The sequence below is a fragment of the Oenanthe melanoleuca genome, chromosome 26, assembly GCF_029582105.1.
Source record: "Oenanthe melanoleuca isolate GR-GAL-2019-014 chromosome 26, OMel1.0, whole genome shotgun sequence".
Classification (NCBI taxonomy): domain Eukaryota; kingdom Metazoa; phylum Chordata; class Aves; order Passeriformes; family Muscicapidae; genus Oenanthe; species Oenanthe melanoleuca.
Genome location: NC_079359.1, coordinates 2,344,956 through 2,357,929, shown reverse-complemented (window position 1 = coordinate 2,357,929; position 12,974 = coordinate 2,344,956). Strand labels below are relative to the sequence as shown.

Genomic DNA, 12,974 nt, shown 5'->3' with positions numbered 1-12,974 from the left:
ATAGTATTGTATATTAATATCATATTGATATATTAATATTGACATATTTTTAGGTAAGATGACTGGTGGCTGTTTAGAATTTTACTGTTTCCTTTTATTTTGGGTTTTTTAATTTCAGCATTTTGTTTTTGAGCTCTTTCTTGATTTAGCACAAATTATGTTTTAGTGGCTTGGAAGGGTTTTAACAAATTGCAGAAAAACACTTAAAAATGATTTATTTTGTGCACTTGTTATAAACATGAGTTTAAACTAAGAAACATACAGATGTGTGAAAAAACAGCAAAATATGCAGAAAAACAACTAGGCAGCAAAATATGGAGAAAAACTCCATAAAAATAGTTAAATAGTAAATATAAATATAGCTAAATAGTTAATATAGTTACGTTAGGTATTATAGTTAATAATATAGTAATGATAGTAATATATTAATGATATAGTAACACAGTTATTATAATTAATATTAATATAGCTATAATAATATTAATATAATGTATATATCTTTTATTAACATAAATATAACACAAATATTAATATATTTATGTTATTATTATTATTATTATTATTATTATTATTATTATTATTATTATTATTATTATTATTATTATAGTTATATATAGCTAAATATAGTTAATAAATATAGCTAAATATAGTCTGGCTGGTGCATATAATACATGTATGTTACTGTGGCTCCAATTTGTTCAGTATTACTGCATTTGAGGTCGGGTCTTTGTGCACTTTCGAGCCTAATCAGCAAGAAAAGAAAGTTAATTAGTGGAGCAAGCAAAGGTTCATCCCTGGCTCAAGGACATCCCGGAATGAACGAGCTCCAGGGATGGGTAAATCACGATGTCCATGGAGACTCTGCCAGCTCGGCAAAATCCTCGCTCTGTGTCCTGTGGGGTTCCACAGAACGGTTTGGGATGGACGGGACCATAAATCTCATCTCCAACGTCGGGATCCAGATGTGCGGGAGAGATGGGATGGGCGGATACAGATGTTGCCCCTCCTTCGCACTACAACTCCCACAATGCCCCGCGCTTTCGCGCCGCCTGCCTACAACTCCCATGATGCCCCGCGCTCCCGCCCGCCGCGCCGCCGCACCCGGCGCATGCGCACAGCTCCATATGGCTCCAAGATGGCTGACACAGCGTCCGGGGGCTCCAGCACGGTAACGGCGCCTCATCCCCGGGCCGCGGGGCCGCGAGGGCGGGTTCGCGGCGGGGCCGGGCTGGGCGGCAGCGCCCGATCGCGGCCGGGGCGCGGAGGAGCCGCGGTGGGGCCGCGGAGCGCGGGGGCGGCGGGCGGAGGAGGGAGGCGCTGATTGGCTGCAGGGCCTGAGGGGAGGCGGGGGTTGATTGGCTGAGGGTGGGGCGCGCCAATTGGCTGGCGGGGGGCGGGGCGGGGCTTCTGGAGGGGTTCTTAAAGGGGCCGCGTCCCAAAAGTGTCTGGGGAGGTTCTATAAAGGCAAGTGTGTAAACATATCTATGTGTGTACATATATATAAATATGTATATAAGTTTATATATATACACACGTGCCCAGGTGTGTATATGAGTGTATAGGATGCATGTGGGTGGGTAGCTGTGTTCCTGCTCTGTGACCCTTCCCATTACTGCTCCCAAAACTTTTCCAATCCTTGCTCCATGTCCCTTTCACCTGCTCCCAGATCCTTCCCAATCCCTGTCCCAAATCCTTCCCAATCCTGCCCCCAGACCCTTCCACCTGCTCCCACACCTTTCCCATTATCTGGTCTCAGACCCTTCCCATTCCCTACTCCCAAGCCCTTCCATAGCCTGTTCCCTGTCCTATCCCATCCCACACATCCCATAGATCCCATCCCATGGATCCTACCCCATCCTATCCCATGGATCCCATCCCATGGTATCCCATGGATCCCATACCATGGATCCTACTCCATGGATCCCATCCCATCCCATGGATCCCGTCGCACCCCATCCCGTCCCATAGATCCCACGCCATCCCATCCCATGCGTCCCATCCCATCTGATCCCTTTCCATGGATCCTATCCCATGTTGTCATCACATGGATCCCATCCCATCTCATCCCATGCATCCCATGGATCCCATCCCATCCCATCCCATCCCATCCCATCCCATCCCATCCCATCCCATCCCATGGATCCCATCCCATCCCATGGATCCCATCCCACCCTGTCCCATGGATCCCATCCCATCTCATCCCATGCATCCTATGGATCCCATCCCATCCCATCCCATCCCATCCCATCCCATCCCATCCCATCCCATCCCATTATCCCATCCCATTATCCCATTATCCCATTATCCCACCCCCCCTGCCGGGCTCCCGGTGCTGCCCTGACTCCGTGTCCCTTGGCAGCGGGCGCCCAAGCAGCCGGGCACCCCGGCAGACAATTACCAGCTGGCGCGGCGCCGCACGCTGCAGGTGGTGGTGAGCTCGCTGCTGACCGAGGCCGGCTTCGAGAGCGCCGAGAAGGCGGCGGTGGAGACGCTCACCGAGATGATCCAGAGCTGTGAGTGCCCGGGCTGGAGCGGGCAGCTCGGGGTGACTCACGGGGCACACGCTGTGTGAGCGTGAGATGGGAGCTGGTGGCTTGGGAACGCCGTGGGTGCATCCCATGGATCCATCCTATGGATAACATACCATGGATAACATCGCATGGATCCATCCCATGGATCACATCCCATGGATCACATCCCATCCCATGAATCCATCCCATGGATCCATCCTATGGATAACATACCATGGATAACATCACATGGATCCATCTCATGGATCACATCCCATGGATCACATCCCATGGATAACATCACATGGATAACATCCCATGGATCACATCCCATGGATCCATCCCATGGATCACATCCCATGGATCACATCCCATGGATCACATCCCATGGATCATATCCCATAGATCCATCTCATGGATCACATCCCATGGATAACATCCCATGGATCACATCCCATGGATCACATCCCATGGATCACATCCCATCTCATTCCATGGATCACATCCCATGGATAACATCCCATGGATCACATCCCATGGATCACATCCCATCTCATTCCATGGATCACATCCCATGGATAACATCCCATGGATCACATCCCATGGATCACATCCCATGGATCACATCCCATGGATCCATCCCATGGATCACATCCCATGGATCACATCCCATGGATAACATCCCATGGATCACATCCCATGGATCACATCCCATGGATCACATCCCATGGATCCATCCTATGGATAACATACCATGGATAACATCACATGGATCCATCCCATGGATAACATCCCATGGATCACATCCCATGGATCACATCCCATGGATCACATCCCATCTCATCCCATGGATCACATCCCATGGATAACATCACATGGATCCATCCCATGGATAACATCCCATGGGTCACATCCCATGGATCACATCCCATGGATCCATCCTATGGATAACATACCATGGATAACATCACATGGATCCGTCCCATGGATAACATCCCATGGATCACATCCCATCCCATCCCATCCAATGGATCCATCCCATGGATCCCATCCCATCCCATCCCATGGATCCCATCCCATCCCATCCCATGGATCCAATCCCATCCCATGGATCCCCCCCCTGTCCCATGGATCCCATCCCATCTCATCCATGGATCCTATCCCATGGATCACATCCCATCTCATCCCATCCCATGGATCCCATCCAATGGATCCCATCCCATGGATCCATCCCATGGATCCCACCCCATCCTATCCCATGGATCCCATCCCATGGATACTATCCCATCCCATGGATCCCATCCCATGCATCCCATCCCACCCTGTCCCATGCATCCTATCTCATCCCATCCCATGGATCCCATCCCACCCTGTCCCATGGGTCCCATCCCATCTCATCCCATGGATCCTATCCCATGGATCACATCCCATGGATCCCATCCCATAGATCCCATCCCACCCTGTCCCATGGATCCAATCCCATCTCGTCCCATGGATCCCATCCCCACGCTAAAATTTTAAACACATATTGCAAAATGCTCCTCTCCAGGGGTTATTTTTAATCTGTTAAAAATTCCCATCCCTGGTGCTGACACAGCCACTGTGAGGATTCAGTCTGGGCTGGTTTTATCCTGCAGATATTTCAGAAATCGGGAGGAGTGCCAAGTCCTACTGCGAGCACACAGCCAGGACCCAGCCCACGCTCTCAGACATCGTGGTCACCCTGGTGGAAATGGGTCAGCAGCTCCCTCTTCCCTCTATTCCCACTTTTGGATTGGCAAATCCACCCCCACAATCTGGGATTTGGGCAGAGCCACACACAGCTCATGGTTTTTTTTCTAATTTTCTGCCTCCATTATCCATCCTATTATCCATTTCCTACCCATCCAATTCTTGTTTAATTTGGGAAAATTCCCATTATCCACTCCCTGCCCATCCAATTCTGGTTTAATTTGGAAAAAATTCTGCAGAGAGAAAGGGATTTTGACAGGATGAACTCCTGGAGTGATTCCTCTTTTCCTTTTTTTTTGTTGCAGGGTTCAATGTGGAAACTCTTCCTGCCTATGCCAAGCGTTCCCAGAGGATGGTGATCACTGCCCGTGCGTGGGGAGCCTTTCCTGCCTTTCCTAACCTGCAGTTCCTCTCTGCTGCCTTTCACTCCTGATGAGCTTTCTGTGGGATAATCCAGGAATTTGGGGTTCCTGTAGTGGGTCTCTCAGGAGAACCCTCAGGGTGTTTTGTTTGCAGGACAGAGGGGAATCCCTTCCAATCCCAAGGTCATCCCGGGATCAGGGATGGGGTCACAGCTTTGGGAGGACCCTGGGCTGGAAGATTCCTGATTTTTCCCTGATTCCCACATTTTCCACTCCAGCTCCAGTGACAAACCAGCCTGTGACCCCCAAAGCCCTGACAGCTGGGCAGAACAAGCCTCATCCTCCCCACATCCCTGGCCACTTCCCAGAGTTCCCAGATCCTCACACGTACATCAAGACACCAGTGAGTGAAAACAACATTTTTATTCTGTTTGGGATCTGTTTGAGTTCCAGGAGTGGGGTGGTTTTACTGCAGTGCTGCTGAGATTTATTTATCCAGAAATCAGCCAGAATCCCTGGGTTTCTGTCTGATTTTTGTGCTGGTTGGGATCTGTTTGAGGTGCAGAACCCCAGGAGTGGTGGTTTTTTACTGCAGTGCTGGTGCTATTTATCCCAAGTATTGTTTTTCCTGGCTTGGAATATTCCTTGTTTGTGGGATGTGGACATCCCTTGGGATGGGATCCTTACTTTTACCTGCTCCCAGGGCCTTCCCAGTTCAGGATACCTGGCTTATCCCATTATCCATTTCCTGGCCCATCCCATTATCCAGTCCCAGACTGTTTCCAGTTCAGGAGTCTCTTCCCAGTTCAGGATCCCCTCCCAGTTCAGGATCCCTGGCCCATCCCATTATCCACTTCCAGACCATTCCCAGTTCAGAATCCTTTCCCAGTTCAGAATCCCTTCCTAGTTCAGGATCCCTTCCTAATTTAAAATCCCCTCCCAGTTCAGGATCCCCTCCCAGTTCAGGATCCCCCATCCCATTATCCACTTCCAGACCATTCCCAGTTCAGAATCCCTTCCCAGTTCAGAATCCCTTCCTAGTTCAGGATCCCTTCCTAATTTAAAATCCCCTCCCAGTTCAGGATCCATTCCCAGTTCAGGGTCCTTGGCCCATCCCATTACCTGCACCCAGACCCTTCCCAGCTCAGGATCCCTTCCCAGCTCAGAATCCCCTCCCAGTTCAGAATCCTCTCCCAGTTCAGAATCCCTTCCCACTTCAGGATCCCTTCCCAGTTCAGAATCCCCAGTTCAGAATCCCTCCCCAGTTCATGACCCCTTCCCCATCCCGTTATCCGCCCCCGCACCATTCCCAGCACAGAATCCCTGGGCATTTCTCCCTGCTGGACCCCCGTAACTCCCCAAACGCCGCGGGTACTGAAGAGCAGAGCCTGCAGCTGCTCCATCCCGGTGCCATTGGAGCTGGAGCCGCTCCCTCCCTTCCCTGCAGACCTACCGGGAGCCGGTGTCGGATTACCAAGTGCTGCGGGAAAAGGCGGCGTCGCAGCGCAGGGACGTGGAGAGAGCCCTGACCCGCTTCATGGCCAAGACAGGAGAGACCCAGAGCCTCTTCAAGGATGATGTCAGCACCTTCCCACGTCAGTCAGGCCAGGATCGGCATCCTTTTGGGGTTTGGGGTCTGTCCTGCGTGGGGTTTGTTATCCCTGGGGTTTGGGGTTTGTTATCCCTGGGGTTTGGGGATTGTTATCCCTGGGGTTTGGGGTCTGTCCTGCGTGGGGTTTGTTATCCCTGGGGTTTGGGTTCTGTCCTGTGTGGGGTTTGTTATCCCTGGGGTTTGGGGTTTGTTATCCCTGGGGTTTGGGGATTGTTATCCCTGGGGTTTGGGGATTGTTATCCCTGGGTTGGGGTTTGTTATCCCTGGGGTTTGGGGTTTGTTATCCCTGGGGTTTGGGGTCTCCTGTGTTTGGGGTTTGGGGTTTGTTACCCCTAGGGTTTGGGGATTGTTATCCCTGGGGTTTGGGGTCTGTCCTGTATGGGGTTTGTTATCCCTGGGGTTTGGGGTCTGTCCTGTGTGTGGGGTCTGTTATCCCTGGGGTTTGGGGTCTGTTATCCCTGGGGTTTGGGGATTGTTATCCCTGGGGTTTGGGGTTTGTTATCCCTGGGGTTTGGGGTTTGTTATCCCTGGGGTTTGGGGTCTGTCCTGTGTGGGGTTTGTTATCCCTGGGGTTTGGGGTCTCTCCTGTGTTTGGGGTTTGGGGTTTGTTATCCCTGGGGTTTGGGGTCTGTCCTGTGTGGGGTCTGTTATCCCTGGGGTTTGGGGTCTGTTATCCCTGGGGTTTGGGGATTGTTATCCCTGGGGTTTGGGGTTTGTTATCCCTGGGGTTTGGGTTCTGTCCTGTGTGGGGTTTGTTATCCCTGGGGTTTGGGGTTTGTTATCCTTGGGGTTTGGGGATTGTTATCCCTGGGGTTTGGGGTCTGCCCTGTGTGGGGTTTGTTATCCCTGGAGTTTGGGGTTTGTCCTGTGTATCCCTGTGTATCCCTGGGATTTGGGGTCTGTCCTGTGTGGGGTTTGTTATCCCTGGGGTTTGGGGTTTGTTATCCCTGGGGTTTGGGGTCTCTCCTGTGTTTGGGGTTTGGGGTTTGTTATCCCTGGGGTTTGGGGTCTGTCCTGTGTGGGGTTTGTTATCCCTGGAGTTTGGGGTCTGTCCTGTGTATCCCTGGAATTTGGGGTCTGTTCTGTATGGGGTTTGTTATCCCTGGAGTTTGGGGTCTGTCCTGTATGGGGTTTGTTATCCCTGGGGTTTGGGGTTTGTTATCCCTGGGGTTTGGGGTTTGTTATCCTTGGGGTTTGGGGATTGTTATCCCTGGGGTTTGGGGTCTGTCCTGTGTGGGGTTTGTTATCCCTGAGGTTTGGGGTCTGTCCTGTGTGGGATTTGTTATCCCTGGGGTTTGGGGTTTGTTATCCCTGGGGTTTGGGGATTAAACCGTGAGTGGGGTTTGCCAAAGCAGCTCCTGAGCTCCCCAGAACTCCCTTTTTTCTCCTAAATCCAAATCTCCTCCCAATCCTGGCTCCACCCTCATCAAGGAATTTGTTCTCCCTGACATTTTCCTGCTGCTGGGAGTTTTCCTGTCTCCCTGCCTGCAGAGCAGTGATGATGAGAATTCCCAAGGCTCATGGGCAGCACAGCATCACTGGAGAGGAACCCAAATTCCCAGATAATTGGGATTTTATGGGGGAGCTCAGGAGGGATTTTCTGTGTTGGAAAACTGCTGTGTCCTTGGCTGGAAACATAAAGAGATTCAGAAAACTGGGAAGTAGAGCCTGCCATCTTTTAGGATTTGGATTTGGAGGACACAGGGTCTTGAGCTGTGGAACACAGGGATTGGGATTTGGATTTGGGTTTGGATTTGGATTTGGGTTTAGATTTGGAGGACACAGGGCCTGGAGCTATGGGACACAGGGATTTCCTTCCTAATCCTTGGGAAAAAGAAATGTATCCAAACCCAGAACCAATGAAATGCTTGATCTCTCTAACTTTTGTCCTTCATTTCTGAGGGGAGGAATTTCTCCCAGCTTCCTGACTGTGTCTCCTCTTTCCCCTGATGCCAGTGATTGCTGCCAGGCCCTTCACTGTGCCCTACCTGACAGCTCTGCTCCCCTCTGAGCTGGAGATGCAGCAGATGGAGGAGACGGATTCCTCGGAGCAGGACGAGCAGACGGACACTGAGAACCTCCCCCTGCACATGAGCACGGTAGGGCCACCCTGGGGGGTCCTGGGGCCATTCCTGCAGCTTGGGAGCCTGGCTCTGCCTCCTGGGAGTGGGGAATGGGGAATGGGGAATGGGAAATGAGGAATGGAACTGGTCAGGGTTCTCCAGACTGGGAGCCTGGCTCTGCCTCCTGGGAGTGGGGAATGGGGAATGGGGAATGGGGAATGGAACTGGTCAGGGTTCTCCAGATTGGGAACCTGGCTCTGCCTCCTGGGAGTGGGGAATGGGGAATGGGGAATGGGGAATGGAACTGGTCAGGGTTCTCCAGATTGGGAGCCTGGCTCTGCCTCCTGGGAGTGGGGAATGGGAAATGGGGAATGGGGAATGGAACTGGTCAGGGTTCTCCAGATTGGGAACCTGGCTCTGCCTCCTGGGAGTGGGGAATGGGGAATGGGGAATGGAACTGAACTTAGGGTTCTCCAGATTGGGAACCTGGCTCTGCCTCCTGGGAGTGGGGAATGGAGCTGAACTTGGTCAGGGTTCTCCAGATTGGAAAACCTGGCTTTGTGTCTTGGGAAATGGGAGATGGGAAATGGGGAATGGAACTGAACTTGGTCAGGGTTCTTCAGTTGGAAAACCTGGCTTTGTCTCTTGGGGAATGGGAAATGGGGAAGGGAGCTGAACTTGGTCAGGGTTCTCCAGCTTGGGAACCTGGCTCTGCCTCCTGGGAGTGGGGAATGGGAAATTGGGGAAATTGGGAAATGGGGGAAATGGGGAATGGGGAATGGAGAATGAGGAATGGAACTGAACTTGGTCAGGGTTCTTCAGTTGGAAAACCTGGCTTTGTGTCTTGGGAAGTGGGAAATGGGGAATGGAACTGAACTTGGTCAGGGTTCTCCAGATTGGAAAACCTGGCTTTATGTCTTGGGAAATGGGGAATGGGGAATGAGAAATGAGAGGAAATGGGAAATGGGGAATGGGGAATGGGGAATGGAGCTGAACTTGGTCGGGGTTCTCCAGATTAGAAAACCTGGCTTTGTGTCTTGGGAAATGGAGAATGGGAAATGGGGAATGGGAAAGGAAATGGGGAATGGGGAATGGAGCTGAACTTGGTCAGGGTTCTTCAGTTGGAAAACCTGGCTTTATGTCTTGGGAAATGGGTAATGGGAAATGGAACTGAACTTGGTCAGGGTTTTCCAGCATGGGAACCTGGCTCTGCCTCCTGGGAATGGGGAATGGAGCTGAACTTGGTCAGGGTTCTTCAGGTCAGAAACCCTGGCTTTGTGTCTTGGGAAATGGGGAATGGGAAATGGGGAATGGAACTGAACTTGGTCAGGGTTCTTCAGTTGGAAAACCTGGCTTTATGTCTTGGGAAATGGGGAATGGGAAATGGGGAATGGGGAATGGAACTGGTCAGGGTTCTCCAGCTTGGAAAACCTGGCTTTGTCTCTTGGGGAATGGGAAATGGGGAATGGAGCTGAACTTGGTCAGGGTTCTCCAGCTTGGGAACCTGGCTTTGTGTCTTGGGAAATAGGGAATGGGAAATGGGAAATGGGGAATGGGGAATGGGGAATGGAACTGGTCAGGGTTCTCCAGCTTGGGAACCTGGCTTCGTGTCTTGGGGAATGGGGAATGGGGAATGGGAAATGGGGAATGGGAAATGGAACTGAACTTGGTCAGGGTTCTTCAGTTGGAAAACCTGGCTTTATGTCTTGGGAAATGGGAAATGGAACTGAACTTGGTCAGGATTTTCCAGCATGGGAACCTGGCTCTGCCTCCTGGGAGTGGGGAATGGGAAATGGGGAATGGAACTGAACTTTTCCAGGTTTTTGAGCTTGGAAACCTGGCTCTGTTTCCTGGGAAATGGGAAATGGAACTGAACTTTGGCCTGGCTTTTGAGCTTGGAATTCTGGCTCTGTTTCCTGGGAAATGGAACCAAGCATTGTCCTGGTTGTCCAGTTTGGGATTCTGGCTGTTTCCTGGGATATGGAACTGACCTTGGTCAGGGTTCTTCAGGTCAGAAAACCTGGTTTTGTCTCTTGGGAAATGAGAAATAGGGAATGGGAAATGAAGCTGAATTTTGTCAAAGTTCTCCAGGCTGGAAAACCTGGCTCTGTTTCCTGGTTCTCCAGTTTGGAATTCTGGTTCTCTATCCTGGGAAGTGGGGAATGTTCTTCAGCTCCCTGCAGGGTTCAGTGCAGAATGAGGCTGGAGCAGGATCTTTCAGTAAATCCCAAATTCCAGTGCCAGGGAAGAGGCTTCTCCTTGGATCCCAGATTTTCCCAGTGGGTTTTCCTGTGTTAGAAACCAGGAGGCCTGGCATTGAATGCAGCTCCTTGTGTGCTTGGCTGTTGATTATCCCTCCTGCCCACAGATTCTGGGGTTTGAACTTGGAATCCTGGAATGGTGAAAACCTTGTCCCATGGGCAGGGACACCTTCCCCTACCCCGGGTTGCTCCAGCCTCGGGCACTTCTGTGGGCAGAAGGATTTTTAAACCTGACTTTGTTTTTTTTTTATTGTTATTTTTGGCTGTGCCAGGATGATGCAGGACCTGAGAAGGAGAACACCTCAGTGCTGCAGCAGAACAGCTCCCTGGCAGGCAGCAGGAACGGGGAGGAGAACATGATTGACAACCCCTACCTGCGGCCCGTGAAGAAACCCAAAATCCGCAGGAAGAAGTGAGGGGGGGCCTGAAATTGCTCTGAGGAACTGCCAGGGCCCAGCTCAAGGAGGATCTCCCTGCAGGGGGAACTCTGCTCCCATCCTGCTTTCCTGTGCTCCCCCTTCCCTCTGCTCACTGGGATGGTCCAGGAAAACCAGCTGGGGATTCTCTGGGGACTTTGATTTCCAAATCTGCTGTGGGGAGGATTTGTTTGCTCAAGAGCTGGAGGAGCCAGGGCTTGGAGGGAGCCAGGGCTTGGATTTGGAGGGCACAGGAGCTGGATCTATGGGAGACAGGGATTGGGTTTGGGTTTGGATTCAGATTTGGATTTGGATTTGGAGGGCACAGGAGCTGGAACTGTGGGAAACAGGGATTGGGATTGGATTTGGGTTTGGATTTGGAGGACACAGGGGCTGGAACTATGGGAGACAGGGATTGGGATTGGATTTGGATTTGGAGGACACAGGGGCTGGAACTATGGGAGACAGGGATTGGCTTTGGGTTTGGATTCAGATTTGGATTTGGATTTGGAGGGCACAGGAGCTGGAACTATGGGAAACAGGGATTGGGATTGGATTTGGATTTGGAGGACACAGAGGCTGGAGCTGTGGGATGCAGGGATTGAATTTGGATTGAGATTTGGATTTGGATTTGGAGGGCACAGGAGCTGGAACTATGGGAGACAGGGATTGGGATTGGATTTGGTTTTGGGTTTGGATTTGGATTTGGATTTGGATTTGGAGGGCACAGGAGCTGGAACTATGGGAAACAGGGATTGGGATTGGATTTGGTTTTGGATTTGGAGGACACAGAGGCTCCATCACCCAGGAAGGACAAAAATTAAATTTTTTTTTTTTTTAATGATCTCCTGCCAAAAAATCTGAAATTAAATCTCAGTTCCCTCCCTCCCTTGTGTCACTTCTGCTGGTGCCTTGCTTGTACAGAATGACAAATGTAAAGACACATCCTGTAAATGTTTGTATATATCCAAAGCTTTTATCTTTTTTTGACTTTTTTTTTTTTTCTTTTTTTTTTTTTTCTTGCAAGGAGAAGAATCCCTTGCTGGGTAGGGGAAAAAAAAAAAGTGGAATGAAAATCGTAGTTTTTATGTTCCTAATAAAAGAAATTTTATCTCCTGATGAGAAAATTGTAATTTTTATGTTCATAATAAAAGAAATTTTATTTCCTGTGAGCAAAACAGAATTCTTCACATTTCAGGAGTGGGAAAATTCCTCACACATCATTTTTTTATTATTTTATTTATTATTTATTAATTAGGTGGAGATGAACCACAGTGCCAGCCAGGAATACAAAAGAAAAACCTTAAAAAGCCTAAAAACTCCAATTTTCAGGACAAGAAAAATTCCAGGGAACCAAATTTTGCTTCAAAAAGAAACAACCATGACTCAGGGAGAGCTCCTGAAAGTGGGAATTTGATAAATAAATTTTGGTTTTTTTTGGCTAAAATTGGGTAAAATTTGCAAGAGAAACAGGTAAAAAAAAAATTAAAAAAAAAAAAATCAGGAAAGGTTTGGACACACAGAAATCAAAGTTCTGAGGTGGAAACAGCTGCCCTGACACCAGGAATTTTCTGTTTCAGATTATATTTATTTTTGGGGCCAGATTCTCAGTTTCAAGGTTTTTTTTATTTGTTCTTTAATTGAGAATATTTGTTTCAGCAGGGAGGGAACTAAAATGCAAAAGTCCACCTGGTGGGGCCTCTAATATTTTCAGAAATTTTCAGAATTTTTCAGAATTTTTCAGAATTTTTTCAGAATTTTTCAGAATTTTTTTTCAGAATTTTTTTTCAGAATTTTTTAGACTTTTCCAGAATTTTTCAGAATTTTTCAAAATTTTTTCAGAATTTTTCAAAATTTTTCAGAATTGTTCAGAATTTTTCAGAATTTTCCAGAATTGTCCAGAATTGTCCAGAATTTTTTCAGAATTTTTCAGAATTGTTCAGAATTTTTTCAGAATTTTTCAAAATTGTTCAGAATTTTTCAGAGTATTTCAGAATTTTTCAAAAATTTTTCAGAATT

General features: G+C 49.1%; 1 protein-coding gene across 2 annotated transcripts; it reads left to right on the top strand.

Annotated features, from left to right (window-relative positions):
• Positions 1-1,108: 1,108 nt before the first annotated feature.
• TAF8 (TATA-box binding protein associated factor 8) lies at positions 1,109-12,128 on the top strand. Of its 2 annotated transcripts, XR_008842359.1 has the most exons (9): positions 1,109-1,168; positions 2,360-2,513; positions 4,148-4,246; positions 4,547-4,609; positions 4,882-5,006; positions 6,051-6,198; positions 8,172-8,314; positions 10,812-11,436; positions 11,498-11,746. XR_008842359.1 is itself a non-coding variant. In XM_056511296.1 (8 exons), the coding sequence occupies exons 1-8, from the start codon at positions 1,109-1,111 to the stop codon at positions 10,953-10,955; spliced, it is 936 nt and encodes a 311-aa protein (XP_056367271.1). In that variant the 3' UTR covers positions 10,956-12,128. The 2 variants fall into 2 exon arrangements, 1 of the variants encoding a protein (XP_056367271.1); XM_056511296.1 differs by having other exon boundaries at positions 10,812-12,128.
• The last annotated feature ends 846 nt before the right edge of the window (positions 12,129-12,974 follow it).

Excerpts from the sequence above, each read along its gene's own strand:
- TAF8 (XM_056511296.1), top strand. The coding sequence starts at position 1,109 with ATGCGCACAGCTCCATATGGCTCCAAGATGGCTGACACAGCGTCCGGG. Across the intron at positions 4,247-4,546 it reads GGTCACCCTGGTGGAAATGG|GGTTCAATGTGGAAACTCTT; the intron begins GTCAGCAGCTCC and ends TTTTTGTTGCAG. Across the intron at positions 4,610-4,881 it reads GAGGATGGTGATCACTGCCC|CTCCAGTGACAAACCAGCCT; the intron begins GTGCGTGGGGAG and ends TTTCCACTCCAG.